The sequence below is a fragment of the Molothrus aeneus genome, chromosome 4, assembly GCF_037042795.1.
Source record: "Molothrus aeneus isolate 106 chromosome 4, BPBGC_Maene_1.0, whole genome shotgun sequence".
Lineage (NCBI taxonomy): Eukaryota > Metazoa > Chordata > Aves > Passeriformes > Icteridae > Molothrus > Molothrus aeneus.
Window position 1 is genome coordinate 16,507,724 of NC_089649.1, and position 18,878 is coordinate 16,526,601.

General features: G+C 44.3%; 1 protein-coding gene across 1 annotated transcript in view; it reads right to left on the minus strand.

Annotated features, from left to right (window-relative positions):
* AFF1 (ALF transcription elongation factor 1) overlaps positions 1–18,878 on the minus strand; it is a 67,290-nt gene that overhangs the window by 32,672 nt on the left and 15,740 nt on the right. The window contains exons 2-3 of the mRNA XM_066547994.1: positions 11,655–11,775; positions 10,180–11,160 (exon numbers count right to left, since the gene is read on the minus strand). Of these exons, the coding sequence (XP_066404091.1) occupies positions 10,180–11,160; positions 11,655–11,775 (1,102 nt within the window). The remainder of the gene's footprint in view (positions 1–10,179; positions 11,161–11,654; positions 11,776–18,878) is intronic.

An 18,878-nucleotide genomic window follows, 5' to 3' on the forward strand; every position in this document is an offset into this window, starting at 1 on the left:
TACACAATTTTCTTTCAATGGAAGCATTTGAGTGAGACCAGAAAGCCACTGTTTCAAGTATTTTCTCATGTCCAGTACCACCTCATTGCAATTTATGCTCATAGATATACTTTTACAGCATTTTGAGTAGCCTGACTCTAGCCTACTCCAGAAAAAAGCCAGTCACTGCAGCTGAAACAACAAAAGATAAGAAAATAATAACTGTGCTTGTTAAGACTATCAAGGAAATTGGAGCTTTTGGTGGTGAGAGGTATCCTGTGGCTCTGAGGATCACTTCAGTTAATTAACTGCTGCTGTCTCTCAGAAATGCTTTCTATTTCCAAAGACCACTTTCCCCTTGGAAAACAAGCAGAGTTAGATTTATGATGGCAGTGGTGGCACTTGGTGCACCTCCCCTTAAAGACTCAGTAAACAAGACCTGGAGATGCAGGCTCTCCCAGCTGTTTGAAAGCACCCTCAGCTCCTCCCTGCATTACCAACACTGCCAATAAAAGTTTGGGAAATAAAACAAATTGAAGAGGCAGGCTGGAGCCTGGAGCAACATTACCAGTCCCCTGCCAGCACCCAGCTCATCTCTGCTGCTGCTTGGGACAGAGAACACAGCCTGGGGGGAGCTAAAAGGCATCAGTCACCAGGACCAGGGCATCAAAGGAGAAGGCAAGTGGGAGGGACATGAATAAAGGGATGCTTGTTAGTACATCTAAGGATGGTATTCCCAAAGGAAAAAAGAGAAGAAAACACATGTGTTGAAAGGATAGGAATTGTATCTCTCTCCCTGAGAAAATGAAGTTCTTAACTCAGAAAGAGCCTACATGCTATTTTTAAACTTTAATGCAAATGGAAGAAATATCTTTAAATGCTTCCAAACCAAGGAACTTAACTTGCAAGGGAAAAAATAGCAGGATATCCTTTTGCTTGCAAAGGCAACTATCACTATTGTTTTATAACTGAACTAAATAAAAAAAACCCTATTTCTAGATTTTATGTTTTGTGGATGGAACAGCAAGGTGCCTTATTATTATCACCATTATCATGTCTACACAGATGAAAGTTATCTTCCTCAAGACAAATATTGGAAAAGTCCCTTGGAAGCTCCCTGTCTTGTTAAAGACAATGGGAAACCAAAGCAAGTCCTGTCCACCAGTTACCTGGTCACTCTTCAATTTTGTATGCTAAACAGAGTGACCAGGTAACTGACAGTAGCCTAACTTGGAAGCAGCTTAACTCACACTTTCAGCTGTAAAAGCAGCATCCGAGGTTGACACAGTCTGCTCCCAGGAGAAGTTTGTTATTACTCAGCTGAGCACGCACAGACACTTTCATCCTCTCCTCAGAAAACAGCTTTGTGCACTCAGCAAAAAGCTCACAGCACCCTGAGCTTGTTTGCCAGGTGGGAACAGAGGCCAGGGCTGGACAGAGCCTTCAAGAACCTTCTTTGCTTATGCTGTGCCTAGAACAACCAGTCCACAATATTTTAAATCTGTATATAGAAGACACTTGCCTTTGTTGTGATTCAAACACTTTTATCATTTTTATCATTCCCTAAACTCTGCATTAAAGGCTGCAGACAGTGTTCCCCAAATCCCAGAAATTCCTTATGGCCAGGCTTGCACACTGCAGAGCTGTCACACACAGTTTTTACCTGCAGCCAAGCAAAGCAGGAGCTAACATACCTGGCTGGCACTTGAGAAGTGATCCTTGTCACTCAGGTGTAATAGGAAGGCTACAGGCCATGAACCTCCCAGGCTCAAAAAGCTATCAGAAAAGAAAGCAATGCTGAGAGGATGGGAGAGGATCAGTTCTCTGTTTCTTTCCTTGTTTGTATAATCTGGAGGGAAGAAATGGCTTTTTTGCTTATTTAACATACTGTCTGAATGGCTTGGAATTAAAATCCAAGCAAGGAGAGATGGTTACAAGAAGTACCAAGACACCAACCAACCTCTGCCTAAGGAAAAGCTTTCTCCATCTTTTCCTGATGCATCCTAGGGACAACAAACTGGAGAAGACTACAAACATTTCCAGATTTTCTGTATCACTACTTCACTGCCCATAATTTCCTTCATACATAATTGCTCAAATGATGCCAATGTTTGTGAAAAGTTCCCATGAACCAATGGCAAAACACTCAAATAATTTAAAATACCTCAGGGATGTGAGCAGGCAGGTTCATAATTTGTCACCATGATGGATAGGGCTCACCACCTTTGTGTCATGTGACTTTTTTATGTCCTCTCAGGCAATGTCTCTACATTGTAATAGTTTCACATGCAATCCTTAGACTCCTGAAAGCTGGACAAGCATTTCCCTACGTGTGCACCACAGAAGGCTCTGAGGAAATGTCTAAAGGAAGGGTAGGACATACCCAAGGGGTTACTGCTACCATAGCAAACAGAAAAATAAATACCACACTGCTTCTCCTCTTGCTTTCATTATGAAAAAATGTACAATATTATTGTGGTAACATCAATACTGTGTTGGCAAAGAGGGGCAGGAATGGAGCTGACCTGCACCAAGGAGGCAAGGGATGTCCTTTGCACTGGTAAAGCACAGATGGCATTCCTTCAGCACACACAGCCAAGGATTAACAAAGCAAAAATGCAGACAAGCAATGTGACAGCCCAAGAGCACCTTCAGTAAAATGCCTACTTCAAGTGAAAACATTGAGGCTGAATATACCAATACCTTTCACCTCTAGAGAACAGATGGTGTCCAGCCAAGTCTGAATTACAACTTGTTCTGAACAGCAGTAAGCTGACAGGCTGATGAAAGAAACCAAAGTATTCCTTGTCTGAGGAGGAATAGGTTGAATCTAACATAACTTTGTCTCCTGTTACATGAATTCATCCTATATCCTCCTAAACCTCTAGCATTCTTCACAAGCCACTGCTATTCAAAACACAACATGCATAAGTCATGTTTAAAAAAACTAATGTTCTTAAACCAAGTTAAAAAATATAAGCTTTAGAAGAAATAGATACCACAGAGTTAATAAGGAATCATTCCACACACTGTTTATTTTACAACAAACTTGTAAAATGCTCAGTCACTCTGCCAGTGTGCTCATTCTACAGACACAGAAATATACTTGTAAACACATACAGCAGTTAACCTTAAAAAGCATGGGGACGTGCTCACTCACTTCTCTCCTTGGGGGTGCTTTCAATTCAATAGTGTATTAAAACAAATACTTGCATTTAGGCTCTAATTCAAGACAAAAGCTCTTAAAATTATGCTAACACAGAAACTGAATTCTCTCATCTCTCAAGAAAAGGAAAAAAATAAATATTGCTATGTTGTTGCTATTCTTTCTAACTTTGAGCAGTGAAAAAGATCTGAAAACTTTAAGTAGGTTTTTTGGGTTTTTTAATGGTCAATTTTTTCTTTTCACTTAGTGAAGCTTAGTCAGCCAGCCAAGATAACATTTCTGACTGTGGCATAACCTAAGCTACATGGCAATCTCTTGAATAGCAAAAGTTACTGTTTGTCTTCAAAGGAAAGTGCACATTTGAACAAGTCACCTAAACTGGAGTTTCTGTAAGTAATGGGAGTTTAGGTCAAGTTTCATAACTGGTTAAAAATTAGTCTATAAGCCAAGTACTGTTGAGCTCTATTTCCTTAGCAGCCAAAGCAAACATCACCCTTGTTCCTTCCTCCTTTGATTCCAGAAAAGCTCCATCTGAAGAATAGGCAGAAAGGCCAAAGTGGTTGAATTCAGTATCCTGGAAAGGAGGGACTCATAGAAGGCCAGAGTATCTTTTATGAGATGAAGGAGGCAGTGGGGAAAGGAGGGGACAGAGGACACTTTGCAGCATCCAGCCCTTGCTGGGTCTGAAATGAGCACAAAGTGATGCCCGCTGCAGTTTGTCTCCCTGTGGCTGGGTGCATGCAAAGGAAGCTGGGCTGATGGCAGAGCCTCTCTGGGAATGCACCCAGACCTTTTGCTTGGAGTATAATGGACTGCCAAGATACCCCTGAATGCATGCAAAAACAGCATCTCAATATCTAATGACATTTATGAACCATTTGACCCAGGGAACAAATTGGCAAGAAAATGCAACACTGCTAAAGCAGTTTGGAGGAGAAATTGGTGTGTCAAAAAGCAGGATATCAAACAATTAGGAGTATCACCTTTTCCAACGGGGAATTAAAATATTCTGCTGGCTTAAAACAATACAGCACTATTTTATTGTCTAAGTAATAAATGCTCATCATTATGAAGATAAAAACTGGCATCTAAAGCTTGGAAGGGAGAAGGATGTTAAAGATAATTCAGACAGCAACATTGTTAGACATCAGAGAAAATGAAAAATGAGACCTGAAACTTCAAAGCACAGAATAACAACACAAGGAAACAAATAAGAGAGGCATAACTCATATAAAAAGAGATTGCACTGAGTAGTGTGCCAGGGCAGGAACACTACTACTTGCTGACTTCTTTTCAAAAATTACCATTGCTGTAGTCAAGCTTTGGTGAGCTCTGGCAATCTCATGCCCTATCCAGGGCCATCAGAAGCTCTTCTCCAAGCAGGACTGTACCAGCTCATACAAACAGCAGGGGAACTCCTCTCCCCTTGATGCTGGTGCTCACTGAAAACCATAGAGCTGACCAACACCTCAGTGAGGCACCTTCCTGCTGCAGCACCCACGTGGGGCAAGAGCACTGCAAGCAGTGCCCAAGAAGCAAAGGCAGTACCACCAGACTTGCCATAACCCACATCATGTGCTGACCCATATTTCTATGGAGCATCCTCAAGCTGCAAAATGCCACTTCCACCGAGGCTCACTGGTAACCAGTAACAAAAACTCCCATAAAGTAAGAAATACAACACAAAGCACATGCTAGCTAAACATTTTCCTATACTCAAACAAAGCAAAGAATCAGATCAAAGTCCAGGAGGTGCTCAAAGTAGCATTAGGAGAGTGCTAATGTGATGACCAATGTAGGAAGATAAATCTTGTGTTTCATTCCTGAAAACACATCTCTTGAACCAGGAGTCTACAGCCAAAATAATTCAGAGGCTTGAAACAAGCAGATTCACTCTCTGAGGAAACATCTCCAGTGGCATTTGTGACCACCAAAGCAAAGACCTCCAGGCTGGCACTTACCCATGAAGTACTGCTTGGCCAGGGAGAAGCACAACCACACACAGGTGTTTTAAGACTTGCCTCGTTTATAAGCTTTTTTCATCCTTCAGTAACTAGAGAAGTTAATTCCATCTACAGGAGGCAGCCTGCAATTATTACAGGACTCACTGGAAACACTCCCCTCTCCCTGCCAGCCTGTCCTTCAGCAACCTGCTCCCAGTCAGATGTGAAAAGGCAGACACGGCCTCCACTGGACTTCACGGGGCCGGGTGCCTGCCTGGGTTCCACCTGGTCTCGCTGAAGCCAACTGCTGACCCCACCCTGGCACCGGCTGTGTGCTGCACTTACCTCTCTGAACATGTCTTACTGCCTTCCCACATGGCAGGGCAGATTTCCTGTTTTCATACATTGCCTTGTCAGCCCTAATCAGTGTCAATAGGTTATGGTGTCTTTTGTGCTGGCGGCGTCAGCCCTGACAGGAAAGAACTTTTAATCTCTTCCCTCACACCGAGCCATGAGAAGCTGCAGGCGCTCCCAGACATAACTCCCTTGGCTCCTCTCCGAAAAATTCTCTCAAGCACTCGGTTGCTTAGCAATATTTGCCTTCCCCCTGTACGGTTCAAATTGGCAACATCTGTCCCTTTGGCACTTTCCACTAGTGCAAGAAAGAGCGCGGAGAGTTTCAGAAATCTACAGAGAGGTTGGTGGAGGATGATTCGCGTGAGCCATCAGAGCTGCTTTGGCATTTTATTGCTGGTTTATTTCCAGCCTGGATAGAAAATGTGGCTTCTTCCAAAGGAGATGCACACAAGGGAAAATCCTCTTTTGCATCCAGTGGGACTGACCTATTAAATCAAATACAAGTAGCTTTTTCTGTTTACATAACTACACCCGTACGCTCTGGCTTGGTTTAGCTGAAAAACCCAAACAAAACACAGCACTGACATACAATTCTTTCCTGCCAACTGGGATTGACTCTGACTTCTCCTAAGATATTGCATGCTCATCATGTGAGGGAAAAACAAGAGAAGCCAAAATGTGTTTATGCATTTAAAAATGCAAAAGCTGTGTGCTATCCTGACCTCATAACCACTAGTCAAACCCCTAGACTGCCTGTGGTCCATGCAACCATCCCAAGAGGCAGCAATCAAGGTCATTGCCTATGGATGTACCTGCAACCCAGGGAGTGAGGGGAACAAGACATTACGATAATGTAAGAGCATAAAAAGTACCAACTGCTTTCACTTCTGAGAGCCAAAAGGGAACATGGGGAAGACCCAAGTGAAAGGATTTATCTTTGGGCACTTGGTATGACAATGAGCAGCAGAGAATCCCACAGTAAACCCTCCTCTGGCTGCAATTCATTTCTGCTTACACCACATCGCCCATCGTGAGAAAGGCATTGTATGGCACAGCTTCAGATGTTTACATGCAAGTTGTTAGGGAAGCCTACAAAGAATGACAGCTTCAGTTCTCATGGTGAGATTGAGGTTTACTTTTTTTACCTTTAAAACTTTTCTTATCCAAACCAGTCAGAAAAAGTAACAATTCTCATTCATATTTGATCTGCTTCTTTAGCAGTCACACACCAGCAGCAAGACAAATTGACACAATGGCTGTGGGGAAGCATGGAAACCCTTCTCCAATCACCTGAGGCACTTCTGATTATAAAAAGGCTGCAGAGGCGACACAGAAGTAACACCTTGTTGCCTGTCTTGGTGCAAAGCAAGGAAAATAAAATAGTCAAAAAAGGACTACAAGGGGTAAGGGAAAAAAAAACCCAAACAAAGCACAATCTCCCTTCTATTCAGTAAATGAGAAATACATAAAAGATTGGAGAAAGATAACAGTAGCTTAATGCTGACTACTGTGTATTCATTACATAAGGCCAACAGTGCTACATATGTCTTTAAAGATTTTCATTTTGAAAGGATGCAGAATTAAAACAATATATTTATTTCTACTCTACAGGGTTCACCTGACAGCTTCTGCCAGTAGAAAACCTCAAGTGCCATGAAGAGTAGTCCAAAACCAGACTTTTTATGTATTTGCCATTCAAACATCTTCGTAGGTATTTAGCAATTCCTATTTACTATATAACAACCACATTTTAATTGGTGAACCTTGATAAATGTTTACTGAGGAAAACAGCTCCATGACAGCAACTTGAGCACAAGGATAATACAGTGTTACCAAAATGACTTAACACATCTGGGCTGCTTCATTGTTGTTTAGGAGCTCTAAATTGGCTGCTTCCCTTTTTGCTTCCCAGTTCACAGGCAGGAGAGCCTGATGAGGCCTCATTACACCAGGTACAAGGACCCATGCCCTAACATCCCCAAAATTTTTGGGAAAACAAAGCCAAACCTTCAATCAGCATCAAGGGCTGTACATTCCTCCATACACTATGCCCTTAACAACGCTTGAGGATTTATAAACACTCTCCCTCAAAACAGCCTGGCTGCTTCTTCCCTTGCTGTCAAACTGATTCCTTTCACACATCACAGTCTGTGTCAATGGAGGCAATACAAGGGTCTTTGTTGGTGCTGCAGCCCTCCTAGAGACATGGAGAGGGAGAATGGCTTTAAAAGCATCTTTGTTTAGGTGCTGGAGAAGAGAAAAAACCTGACACATGAAGAGAAGGGATACATCCAAGCTTCTTCATTTGTGCTATATTTTTAAGCCTTCTCACAACAAATTTGGGAAAATGCCTTGAAGGAACAGTGATGACATTTGAAAGTGAAGGCTTTGATTTGGGGAAGAGGGGAAAGAGCTGTTCAGTGTCTCTGTGAATGCAAAGTGAGTCACTGCGCTGTTCCACTGTGGATTCATTCACTCTGCAGTGAAACTGTGTGTCTATTTGGCCTGGAAGGCTGAACTTTTCAGTGTTCCCAGGAGCAGGAGCTGTCAATAATGAATTCACAGCTGCAGGTGAAACATGCCTTAGAAATTCAATTAACCAGAACACATGTTGAGGAAATGGCTTTCCTAAGTCATGTCGAGGGAGATTACAGGAAAAACTGTATTTGGCATGTGGCTGTTCAGTAAGCTGGGGCCAAACAGTTCAGGGAAGAGGAGGGAAGAGCAGCAGAGTTTCTGCTAGTCTAGAACCATTCACTGCCAGGGTCGTTGCAGGGCAGGAGCCTTCCCACAGCTCCTGTTTCACCAAGAACTAAAGAGGGGGACAACCTTCCACCAACAGACCCCCAAGCAGCCTCTCTTGTACAGGACATCCAGCACACAGGTCATATACCCAGGGGTGCCACCTCACTGTTTCCCCCTCTTGTCCCTCCAGCTTCAGCCCTGGAGGGCTCTATTATCAAAGAGATGTTCATCATTGAGACCAAACAGAGGTAAGCAAATGTGACAATGACAAGACTGAAAAAAAGCAGAAATCAAAGTAATGTATTTTTCACTAGAGCTTACAGAGCCATTATCCAAAATGCCTGTATTCCTGCCTGCCTAGGCACAGAAAACAATCAGGGGCCACAGCCTAAAGATCCCTACTGCAAAGCAGGATCATTCAGCATATTCACAAAAAAGGTTCCTCTATCAGCTTCAAAATGGACTAAGCATATAATTAAAACCAGGGTCCTGGCTTGTGCAAAAACTTTTTTTTTTATTATCTTCAATTCCCTTTTTACTGTGTTCTTACTTTGCCACAGATGAAACAAGGAGCATGAGCAATGCTACTCCTGCACTGGCAACTGTAGGATTTTCATGGGCATTTGGACTCAGACTCATGTGCTCAACAGAAATTGAGAAAAAGGTCTCATTCAGCACACAGCATCATATCTAATGCTGCCCTATCAAAATCCATATTAAACCAGAGTTACATGAGATGACAGAAGAAGCATGGGGATGGGAAAAGAGATAAGACAGTAATAAAGATGAGACATTCAGATAATGTGGAAGGTGATGCCCTGCATTGCTTTCTTTCTCTGCCAGGAGTAAAATCTGGTTAAGCAAATAAGGTAATGTGACCTCAGTGAACTTCCTGTTTTGAGGTGTGATGTGCAATGCCAAACCCACTTGGTAGCAAATAGTCTCTCAGCATGAAAGTATTTTCACAACTTCTCAGCAATGTCATTTTGACAGTTTCCTCTCATTTCCCACAAGATACTGCCTACAGCCATTTGCAGCTGATCCACACCCTTTTCCATGAAAAACAGACTGCACCCACACTCTTTCTTTTCATTACAGAGGTGGCAAAATACAATTTGAAACAATCTCTGAACAATCTCTCCTTGCCCAGCTGCCTTAGGACCATGGGATCCTACATCCCATAGGGCCTAGCAATAACATCAGGGCTGAAGGATAAGCATAATAAATCCCCAAAATGTACCAGGGGACCAAGTGCCTTTGAGCTCACAGGAGGCCAAGTCCCAAGGCAGGCAGAGTCAGCATGCAGGTCCCTTGGCACAGCCGAAACTGGGCTTCAAAGGGCACAGGAAAAGGAGCTGCATTTGCTGAACAACACATGTACAATGTTTCTCTTCCTCTCCCACTGCTTTACCTGCTTTCTGCCTCCATCCCACATGACAAATCAGAGAGGTGGCATTGGGTCAGCAAAAACAGATGGAGTACAACAAGGAAACTTGCAATATCAAGTCATACTTTCCTGTGGGTCTACAGTGAGATTTTACTAACTTACAGAGGAGAATCTGTGCTGTTCACAGTCACAAAACCCAGGTGACCTCAGAATCCACTGCACTGGTGGCTGTCCATATTCAGTGAGGATTTGGGGCCTCCACCCACCACTCAGAGTCCTAACACTCTGCACTTGATCTTCTCACCATATCATTTCCCCTTTCTTTTCAACAAGCCTTAGAGGAAAACAAAAATTATGGGCACAAAGGCGGGTTTGAACCATAAAACCTGCTGTAGCCTCACTGAGAAAACAACAGAAAAATCACAGGAAGTGTAACATTTTGACCATTCAAACAGGTATCTTACACCCAGGTCAACCTCAAAATGCACCTGCCAAACACACACAGTCATCCCTGCTTCTGGCAGTCACTGCTGTTTGATGACCTGTTCTCCCACAGCCAAACTTACCCTGCTCCAACAGACATCCCCAAAAATTGCACTCACCTCTATGGGCTCAGAAGGGGTTTCGAATTTGGATAGTTCTACTTTGGCTTTTGCCTTCAAATCTGACAGATCTTCATCAGTCTCTTCCTTAGGCTCAGAGAGGGTTTCCAACTTGGATAGTTCAGCTTTAACTTTTGCCTTCAAATCTGAGACATCGTCATTGGGTCCTTCATGGTATTCCTCCAGGAGAGGTTTGAGCTCCAGGGATTCAAATGGTGCCTGATCTTGGCCATCCATGGGTCTGACATAGGCAGTTGGTTTCTGCTGCATTGCACTGGCTTTTGATGTTAAAGAAGGGGGAAAAGTCTGAGAGGAAGGCTGAGTGGTGCTGGTCAAGGTAACGGCTGGGCTGTCCCGACTTTCCTTCTCCTGTGATCCCGTCACCAAGTCCTGTAATGATTTGGTTTGACTGTAGGTTGACCCATGACTTTTGCTGCTGTTCTGTGACCTGGAATTGATATGCTGGCTGGAATGTAGAGGTGACAGGGGTGCCACGGGAGAAGACAACAAACATGGCAGGAAGGGGGAAAGCGCCAGAGGGGAGGCCTGCAGGCCGTGAGCTCGACCTTCCCCGCTGCCAGGCTTGCCATGGTGGCTGTGGGGAAAACCCGCCTGAGCGTCCCGGCCAGCCCGGCTGTGCTCTGGGCCGTGGCTGCGAGCGCTGGCTGAGCTGCGGCTCTTGCTGTGCAAACCCAAAGCTGGCTCTGTCCCGGGCTGTGCCTTTTGGTAGTGGCTGGAGTGGCTTGGAGGACGAGGGGGTACAACCATGGGTCCCACGGGTGGACGGCGGGTCAGGTGCTGGAATGAAGATGGCAATGTACGGATGGCCTTCTCAGGCGGCCCGGGGGGAAACTGAGGGGCAACGCTCTTTGGAATCCCTATAAGGTTTTGACAAGATTTGTTGCTCATGAACTCCTTGACCTCCTCATAATTGCCCAGCATGTTCTGAATTCGGCTTGACAACTCATCTCCTTTATTAGTCTGCAACAGAAGAACAAAGAGGTGGACATTTCAAAAGCCCCCCAAGAGATCCAGCTCAGGAAGAGACATTCTTCAGGATCTTAACTTAATCACCACACATCACCATGAGTCAAGTTAGGTAAGCTCATCTTGATCCTACAAATCTCTCCAAAGCAGATGGGACTGCTTGAGCCGCTATCAAGCCAAGCTTGGTGCACCTGCAGCCTCCAGGAGTGTTAACATCAGATTCATTTGTTACACCCACAGCTGCAGACAGACAGGCAGCCAAGCTACTCCTGAGCACCCTCCCTCAAACTACAGGAGGCCAGCCCAAAGTCCATACTGGTTCTGCACAATCCAACTGAGATTCAAGTACCTACTCTGAGGAATTGAAATTAAGCAGATGGGAAGATGCTGTGTTTGTATTTATCATGCTCAAGTCTATGCAGAGCCACAGCTTTTCTCTTTCACCCCAGCCCTCTCTCCTCCTCTCTTCCCCTCCCAGCCCCCATTACCTTGTAGGGTTCTGCAAAGAGGGGAGTTTTCTCAGAGAACTGTTTTTTGTCTTCCAGAACCTCCTGACTCCGTCTCTCTTTCTCTCGAATCCGCAGCAAGTTTCTGTCCTCATTGCACAAGCTTTAGGAAGGAGAGAAAGGAAGCATGATTAACATGGTACACCAGTGTTATCAACAAGTATCTACTCTGTGCAGAAACCCTGGTTTCAGACAATGGCATACATCCAAAATGAAAGCAACTTTGAAATCTATGGGATGGTTACAGCTGACAAATCAGTTACATCAAGAATTTCCTGCACAACACAGTAATGTGGCACACAAGGTATATGCATCCTTCTCAGTGATTTCTTCTCCTGATACCATCCTTCAGGAACAGTGGGAAGGAAAAAGCTATCCATCCATTTCATTGTGAAACAAATTGAGGAGCAGTCAGTGGGGGTGACAAGCACACCAGCTGGCAAATCCATTTGCAACAATAACTGTGAAAAACTAACATTCTTGTTGTTCAGACTTCCACCCCAACTCTTTACCCAGGAGTAAAAGAGAATCCATTATTTTGAAGGTGTTGCCACTTTCAAAGAACAAACTTTGCCTACTTGACAAAAAACAAGACAACACTACTTGGCAATAAACAGGCTTGAAAGCTGCTCACCAGGAAACCCAAGCAGCTGCATTTAAAGCAATTACACAAAAATATTTAGAAAGGTCTCAGAAACTCAGAAAACACCAGGTCAAATCCCCCTGTTCCTCCTCAACCACATCTGCATGGACTCAACTCCAGCAGCCCCACACCAAAGCACCAATAAACCTGTGTCACATGCACAGCAGAAAGACTTCACAGAAAGCCAGATCCTTTAAACTACACCTTGCCTGTGAAATTCTACTGCAAAACAAGGGAATCTCTTGCTCTAATCTTTATAGACATTGGGGAAGGAAAAGCATGCAGCTATCTCTCTCCTGCCCTATTTCTACCCTACTGCACAGTCTACTGTATACATACAATTCCTATATTCTTCTTCATACTCGCAAATTCTCAAGTGCCCACTTTGCAAGCCTTGTCCACCCCACCAGTGACATCTTCCCAAATGCTACACCAACAACCACCCTCTGAAAGTTTAATCATCCCTAGAGGAGAGGCAGAGGACTGGCTTTGCTGTAGCAGTTAACCAAAAGGTCTGACTGCTGCAGAGGGGGTTTCCTGATTCAGTGGGAGCTCTGGAAAATGATGCTGACAGATGGCAAATTTCTATATACGGAACTGCAGTAAGGATGTACTTGTACCACTAAGGCAGAAAAACATATTCAGGGGTTAGACTGTGCACGTTTAGCATAGTTTCCAACTTTGCTAGTGTCAAACTGTTTCCAAATATAGCAAAACAGAAGTGTCCAATAGTAGCTATGTACCCTACTCCTACAAACAATTTTAAACGTTCATAAAAGAAAAAAGAAGAAAGCAGGAATCACTGGCCACTGCTTCAGTAAATACATACAATCCTTCTGTAATAAACTGTACAATAGAACCATTTCCCCTGTACATCTGATGTAATTTTACATGTCAGCAATTTCCTATCTGTAAGCAGTTAGTGGGCAGTTGCACTGTGTGTGCCAGAAAAGCTTTGTCCAGTCAGGTGTGGGAAACACCAACTGCAAAACACAAAACTCAGGAAAAATTATAAGGCAAACTAAAAGCAATATTGGCTAGATTTACTATCTAAAATGGTATGCTTGCAAATTATTTTTTTTAAGTGAATGTGTTTCACAAAAAGGCAGGTCACATATTATGACCCTGAAAATTGCTTTTTACTAAAATACTGTGCTTACAGCCATGTGGATTACGGATGTCCTTCTATTTCTAGGCTGGCAAGCACCCAAACTCAAGTAATCAAGTTGTTTTGCTCAGAGGTTCTGATTACATTCAAACAAAAGGAAAACCCTAAACCACTTGAGTCTCTCACAACAATAATATTTATGATGAGAAGCAGCTATGTTTCCTATATGTACCCTGACACTGAACGTAAAGCAACTTATGTGCTGCTTACTGCAAAGACAGCAGCTGTAATACCTCTAAAGGCCTTTTCTTCTCCTGAACCTTCCTTGACCCCAAGCTCTCTTCCCAGCAATAAATTCTTTCTAAAGAGTGTGGAGGGGGGGGTAGAGGGGAAGGGCAGGGACACTGCCTATCTGCCATGGTGCCAGTTCCTGAAGGTTTAAGAGGAGACAAAGGTGCCTGCTCAGGACCCTCCCAGCAGACAGGGGTGCTCACACAGGTACGGGAGCACCGGGCACTGCTCAGCCTTCAATACCCTCACGGGGTACTGTGCCCGGGCTGCTGGCCATGCACAGCCAGCTGCCCTTGCAGCCAGGCCAGGGGTCACTCCCCTCCCCTTTGCTGCTCGGGATCACCACCCACCCTCTGCCTCCCTGTCTGAATTGGGTCAATGTAATTTTCATTCTGAGTTTTCCTCCAGCTTCATTGAACAGAAGGAGCTGAAGTTTCAAAAGCAGAAGGATAAGGGGAAAAACACTATGTAGCTACTCATTTCATAATGCAGTTGACAGCAGCAGCCTGCCCTTCTCTAAGCTGCAGACCAGACCTTAAACTGCCTGAAGACAAGAGCTAAAACCCCTTCCCATTCTATTTTATCATATAGGTGTCACGAAAACCTTTTGAGAAGCTGGGCTATGCTGTAAGTCACAGGGCAGCTCCCTAAGGTCAAGTGTCAGGAAGCCAGGCAGAAAGCCTCTGAGAACCACGGTCAGCTCAGGCCCTGCGTGGCCCTGTGCCAAGAGGAGAGGAGGGCTCCATGTCCTGCCAGGCGCCAGCAAGGAAACCCACACGGAGACGCCGTCTGCCAGGCTCCGGGAAGGCGCCCCTCGTGCACCAACTGCCCCAGCCCTGCTACTGCCAAAGCTGCGGGGAGAACCCCAACTCCTGCTCTTCAGGAACCTCTTCTGACTCACAGCTTTGACACTCAGATTCTCCTAGAATGAGAACTCAAGAAAAAACTCAAAACCACCCCCCAAGCTCTTCCTTACTGGCTTGTAGAAATGCTTTGGGAAATTGAACCTCGAGGCTTGGCACCAACACACCAAGCACAAGGGAGCCTGGGAGTTAGGGGATACATGCACAGATCACCTCCACCCCCCAAAAAAACCCAAATAGTGCTTTGATACAGACTGAAACAGTAGGAATCTGCTAGGCTCAAAGAAGCCCAAGGTGAAGGCTCCCATAAAAAGGGATTTGGTTCAGGAAGTTCAGCAAGGCACACGCCCTGATCCGCAGCATCATCCAGACTTGGGTCTGTAACAGAAGCCATAAAATGCCGACGTGCTCTGAAGCTGCTCTCAGTGACATGCCAGCCCTTACTACATAGATTCAAATGCTGATATGTGACAATCCAGACCATGACAACATTTTCAAAAAATAGACTGGTGCAGGAAGAAATTCTGCCTCTTATGTGCCCTGTGTTCTCCGAGTGAAAATGAAATTAAAATAAAAATCTGCTTTAATTGTAATAAGATCTAGTACTGGCTCCCAAAAAAAGGACTTATCCAGGAGCAAGGAAGGAATGTGGAAAAAGGCTAAAAAGCAAACACACAGAGAACACTTCCCTCTCAACATGCAAAACCTCTTCCTCTGAAACACAACATTTCATTTTAGTACAACTGCAGGAAAATACAAATTTATTTAAGCTGTTTTGTCATTAACGTTGACTCTTTTTTAATGTGAGAAAATGCTAATCACGATTGAGAGACATATTTTTGCTTAAGGTAAGACACATCATCCCCGAAAACAATTAAACAGAGATTAAACAGCCTTGCTGCAGCACCCCGGCTCAGTTCCTATTAAAATCTCCACAGAAAAATTACCACAATTAATAGAGCCAAGATCACATCTGCAAAGATTAAATATGCAGTTTCTTTCATCAGCCCATCAGCCTGAAAAGAAACATGGATAAAGTCATGGCACAGAAAGCTCCTGAGCATCACAGCTGTGCTCAGCTCTCACACTGGTATCACCTACACAGCCTGACAGTGAGTGCAACACAAGCAGATGGAAGGACAACACTACAGCTAATACCAAACAGCATCAAAAACTCCCTGTCCCAGCCTTTGCTTCCTTTCCTTTATGGAGACATCGACAAGTTGTGACTTGCTGAATCTTTTAAGTTCTGTTTCACATCAAACACTATTTCTCAGAAAATACACAATTTGAACACACACAAGTGGTAAGAGAAAAACACAGGGTAGAAGTACAACAGATGGTACAGTTAGTCAATTATTTTCTGCATCATCCTCATCAATCAGCTTTGGTACATGCTTCCCAAAAACACATATCTTCACACTGAAGTGATATGAATTGGAATTAGCTTTTCAAGATTTTGCCTCCTCTAGCTCCTTCAACTCATCACATCTATCCAGCCCTGTTTACTGACAGGGGTATCAGACCCACTGAGCAAGAGATCAAGACCTCACAGCCCACCTGTTTATCTACAATGACTGTAAGAAACCTCCCATCAAATATTTTTGGACAAAAAATGTGTTCCAAGAAAATGCAGCACTGCTGCAACCTTTCCTTCAAAGCATATGGAATAATGATCCTGAATACACCTCTTTTTATGTTTTAAACACATAACCCTCCAGGTTACACAAAAAAAAAAAATTGAAGCAGAGAAGGCTGGGATGTTGTAACAGGCAGAAGGGAACTGCCACTTTGCTTAAGTAGAAGCTAAGTTGGCCATTGCCAGAAAAAAAAAAAAAAGTTCTACTTTTGTAACATTAATCATCTTCTCACTCAGCCTCTCCTATGGTAATCTTTGGGTTCAAATTCTTACTTATTTGTTTCCTCCCACTGTTGCCAAGTTTAAAATTATATTCATTACTCAGCCATTAAAAGGCTTTTGCTTCCTTTCAGCATCAATAGGCCTTTGATCATCAAGCAGTTCCCAGGAGTAAGCCTGATCTTTTCCTAAGAACTGAGCCCCTGCAGCGCCCAGCGACTTTTGCAGGAACTGGGAACTCTCAGATGTTCTTCAAACATGACAGATCCTTCATAGACTCAACTTAAACCCCAGTGCAAATGGCTATGCACTTAAAAACACACCCCAAGATTTCTCAGCCTGTGGTCCAGGAACCACTGAAGTCTCAAAAGAGGAAAAAGCAGATTTGTCAAAAGATGCAAATATCTGACAGTAACGACCTTTTTTGTGCCTACTCAAGAAAGGCAAACAAGTGAAAAGTTTATGACTTGGACTTTCCCTCACACCCTGAAATGCTTAAAATCTATTATTTAGTCATAAACTGCCACGTACAACAGCAACTTAGGAAATCTGAAAAAATGTGACAATTATAGAGCACATAACTATGGTGCCACAGCCGAAGACCTGAGCAAACCAAGAGGCAGCATCTGCACTTGTGTTGCTGCAGAAATGAAGTCTCTAAAGTAACCCAGGCTTTCAGCCTCTCCCCATGTAGGTGACGTTAATAGAACAGTCAGAAAAGGTGTTAATTATAAGTTAGACGGGGAACACGAAAGCTGTCATTCTCCATTTAAATGCAAATATATTAGAAGGGCTTTTAAGAAGGTGTGATTGTGTGAAGTGTAATTACAAGGAAAGCAGACAAGGAGTTGATGAATTTAAGGCTTTGTTTGTTCTGGATGTGGCAGGCAAAGCAGGAAATGTGAAAAATTTAAATCACCGGGTATGTGTAATGAAAAATCCTGACCACTTCGCCTGTGCAAGGCGTTCTGTACGCGGCAGGCTCAGGCACACATCCCAGGATTTCCTGCAGCCACGTGAGTGCTCTGACTGCCATGCAGCCCCGAAGGCATGCGTGTCTTTGTGGCTAGGTGAGTAAAGATCCGCAACTCCGGTGCTATTTCAGGGATCAGGTGTGCAAGAGAGAATCCAAGCTGCTGGCGCTTTGGCTGCAGCTGAAGGAGCAGCTCTAGAAGCGCAGCCTCGGATGGGATCCGAGTCCAGGGCGAGTTCCCCAGATTTTAAGAGCCCTCTCATAGCTGCACACCAGGCAGCCTTGATTGCGGTGACCCAACCGTGACAAGACTGAATTTCCAAGTGAGCAGCATTTGCAGGCAAAAGGAGCCCATCCAGGTCTCTTGTCACCTCATCAGCAAGGATCAAAAAGTTACCTTTGTCAGGATACAGATATAACAGCTGCCCCAATGGGTTTATTTTGCAGAGGTGACACTGAAAATTAAGTTATTCTAAACTTCACTCTCTGTAGCAAAATGGGAAGCATCAGTTTGCCTCTAACTCATCTACAGTGCTCTGCTGCACAGCTGAGCAAACATTTTCACACAGCCCCAAGTGCCTCCTCGCGCAGAGGAGCCAGGGCCAATCTGGTGAGGCTCAGCTGGTACACCCAGATCCCTCTGACAGCCTGCTACATCCTGCCTTTGTCTGAGAATCCGCTTCCACGGAGAATCGGCATTCCCTGCCGAGCAGATCCTGCTCCAACCGAGAGAGGACTTTGACTCACCCACGATTTTCTCAGAAGTGACCTTTTCCCATTTTTATGGATTTAAAAGCCAGCTGCAGTCACGGAGTCTCTCATCCACAAAATGCAACCTGGCATTATTCCCGACTTGCCAGAGGGCAAGCGCAGGATGCTGGCACAGCAGGGTCACCAGCCCTGTGTCCCAGCCGCTGTTGCACAACTGTTCCAGGCACCTTCCCTGCCTCTGCAGCACCTGGAGCTTGCTGCGAGCTGGAGTTCTCCCTTAATGAAAACGGAGGTAAAGCACCTGGCAAGTGCCGTGAACTGAGCATGTAGACTTGAACTCACAAGTGGCCATGTCAGAGCAGCACGGGAGCAATTTGGATTAAGCCAGTGTTCAGGTAGTAGGCAGGCAGCAAGAAAAATTAAGTTGAATAGACCCATTAGAGACTCAGCTTGACACGTTCTGCTCTCCACCAGGATCAACAGCACCCGGAACACCTCTCACTACTTGGCAATGGACTGCCCTGCAGCATTACTCCCTCCCAAAGTGCTTCTTCCTCTTGATTACCTACATGTCACTTACAATAAAAAACATCATGCATTTCTCCTGATTGTTTAAGTCAGCCTGAGACATGTAAACAAATTTAACTCATTGTCTTACAAACTCCAGCTCAGGAAAATTATGTGACTGAAGTAAAATCGGTAGAAGAATGCCAAATCTCAAGTTTTGTTAAGCCTGGCCAGATCCTCCAGCACTCTGCA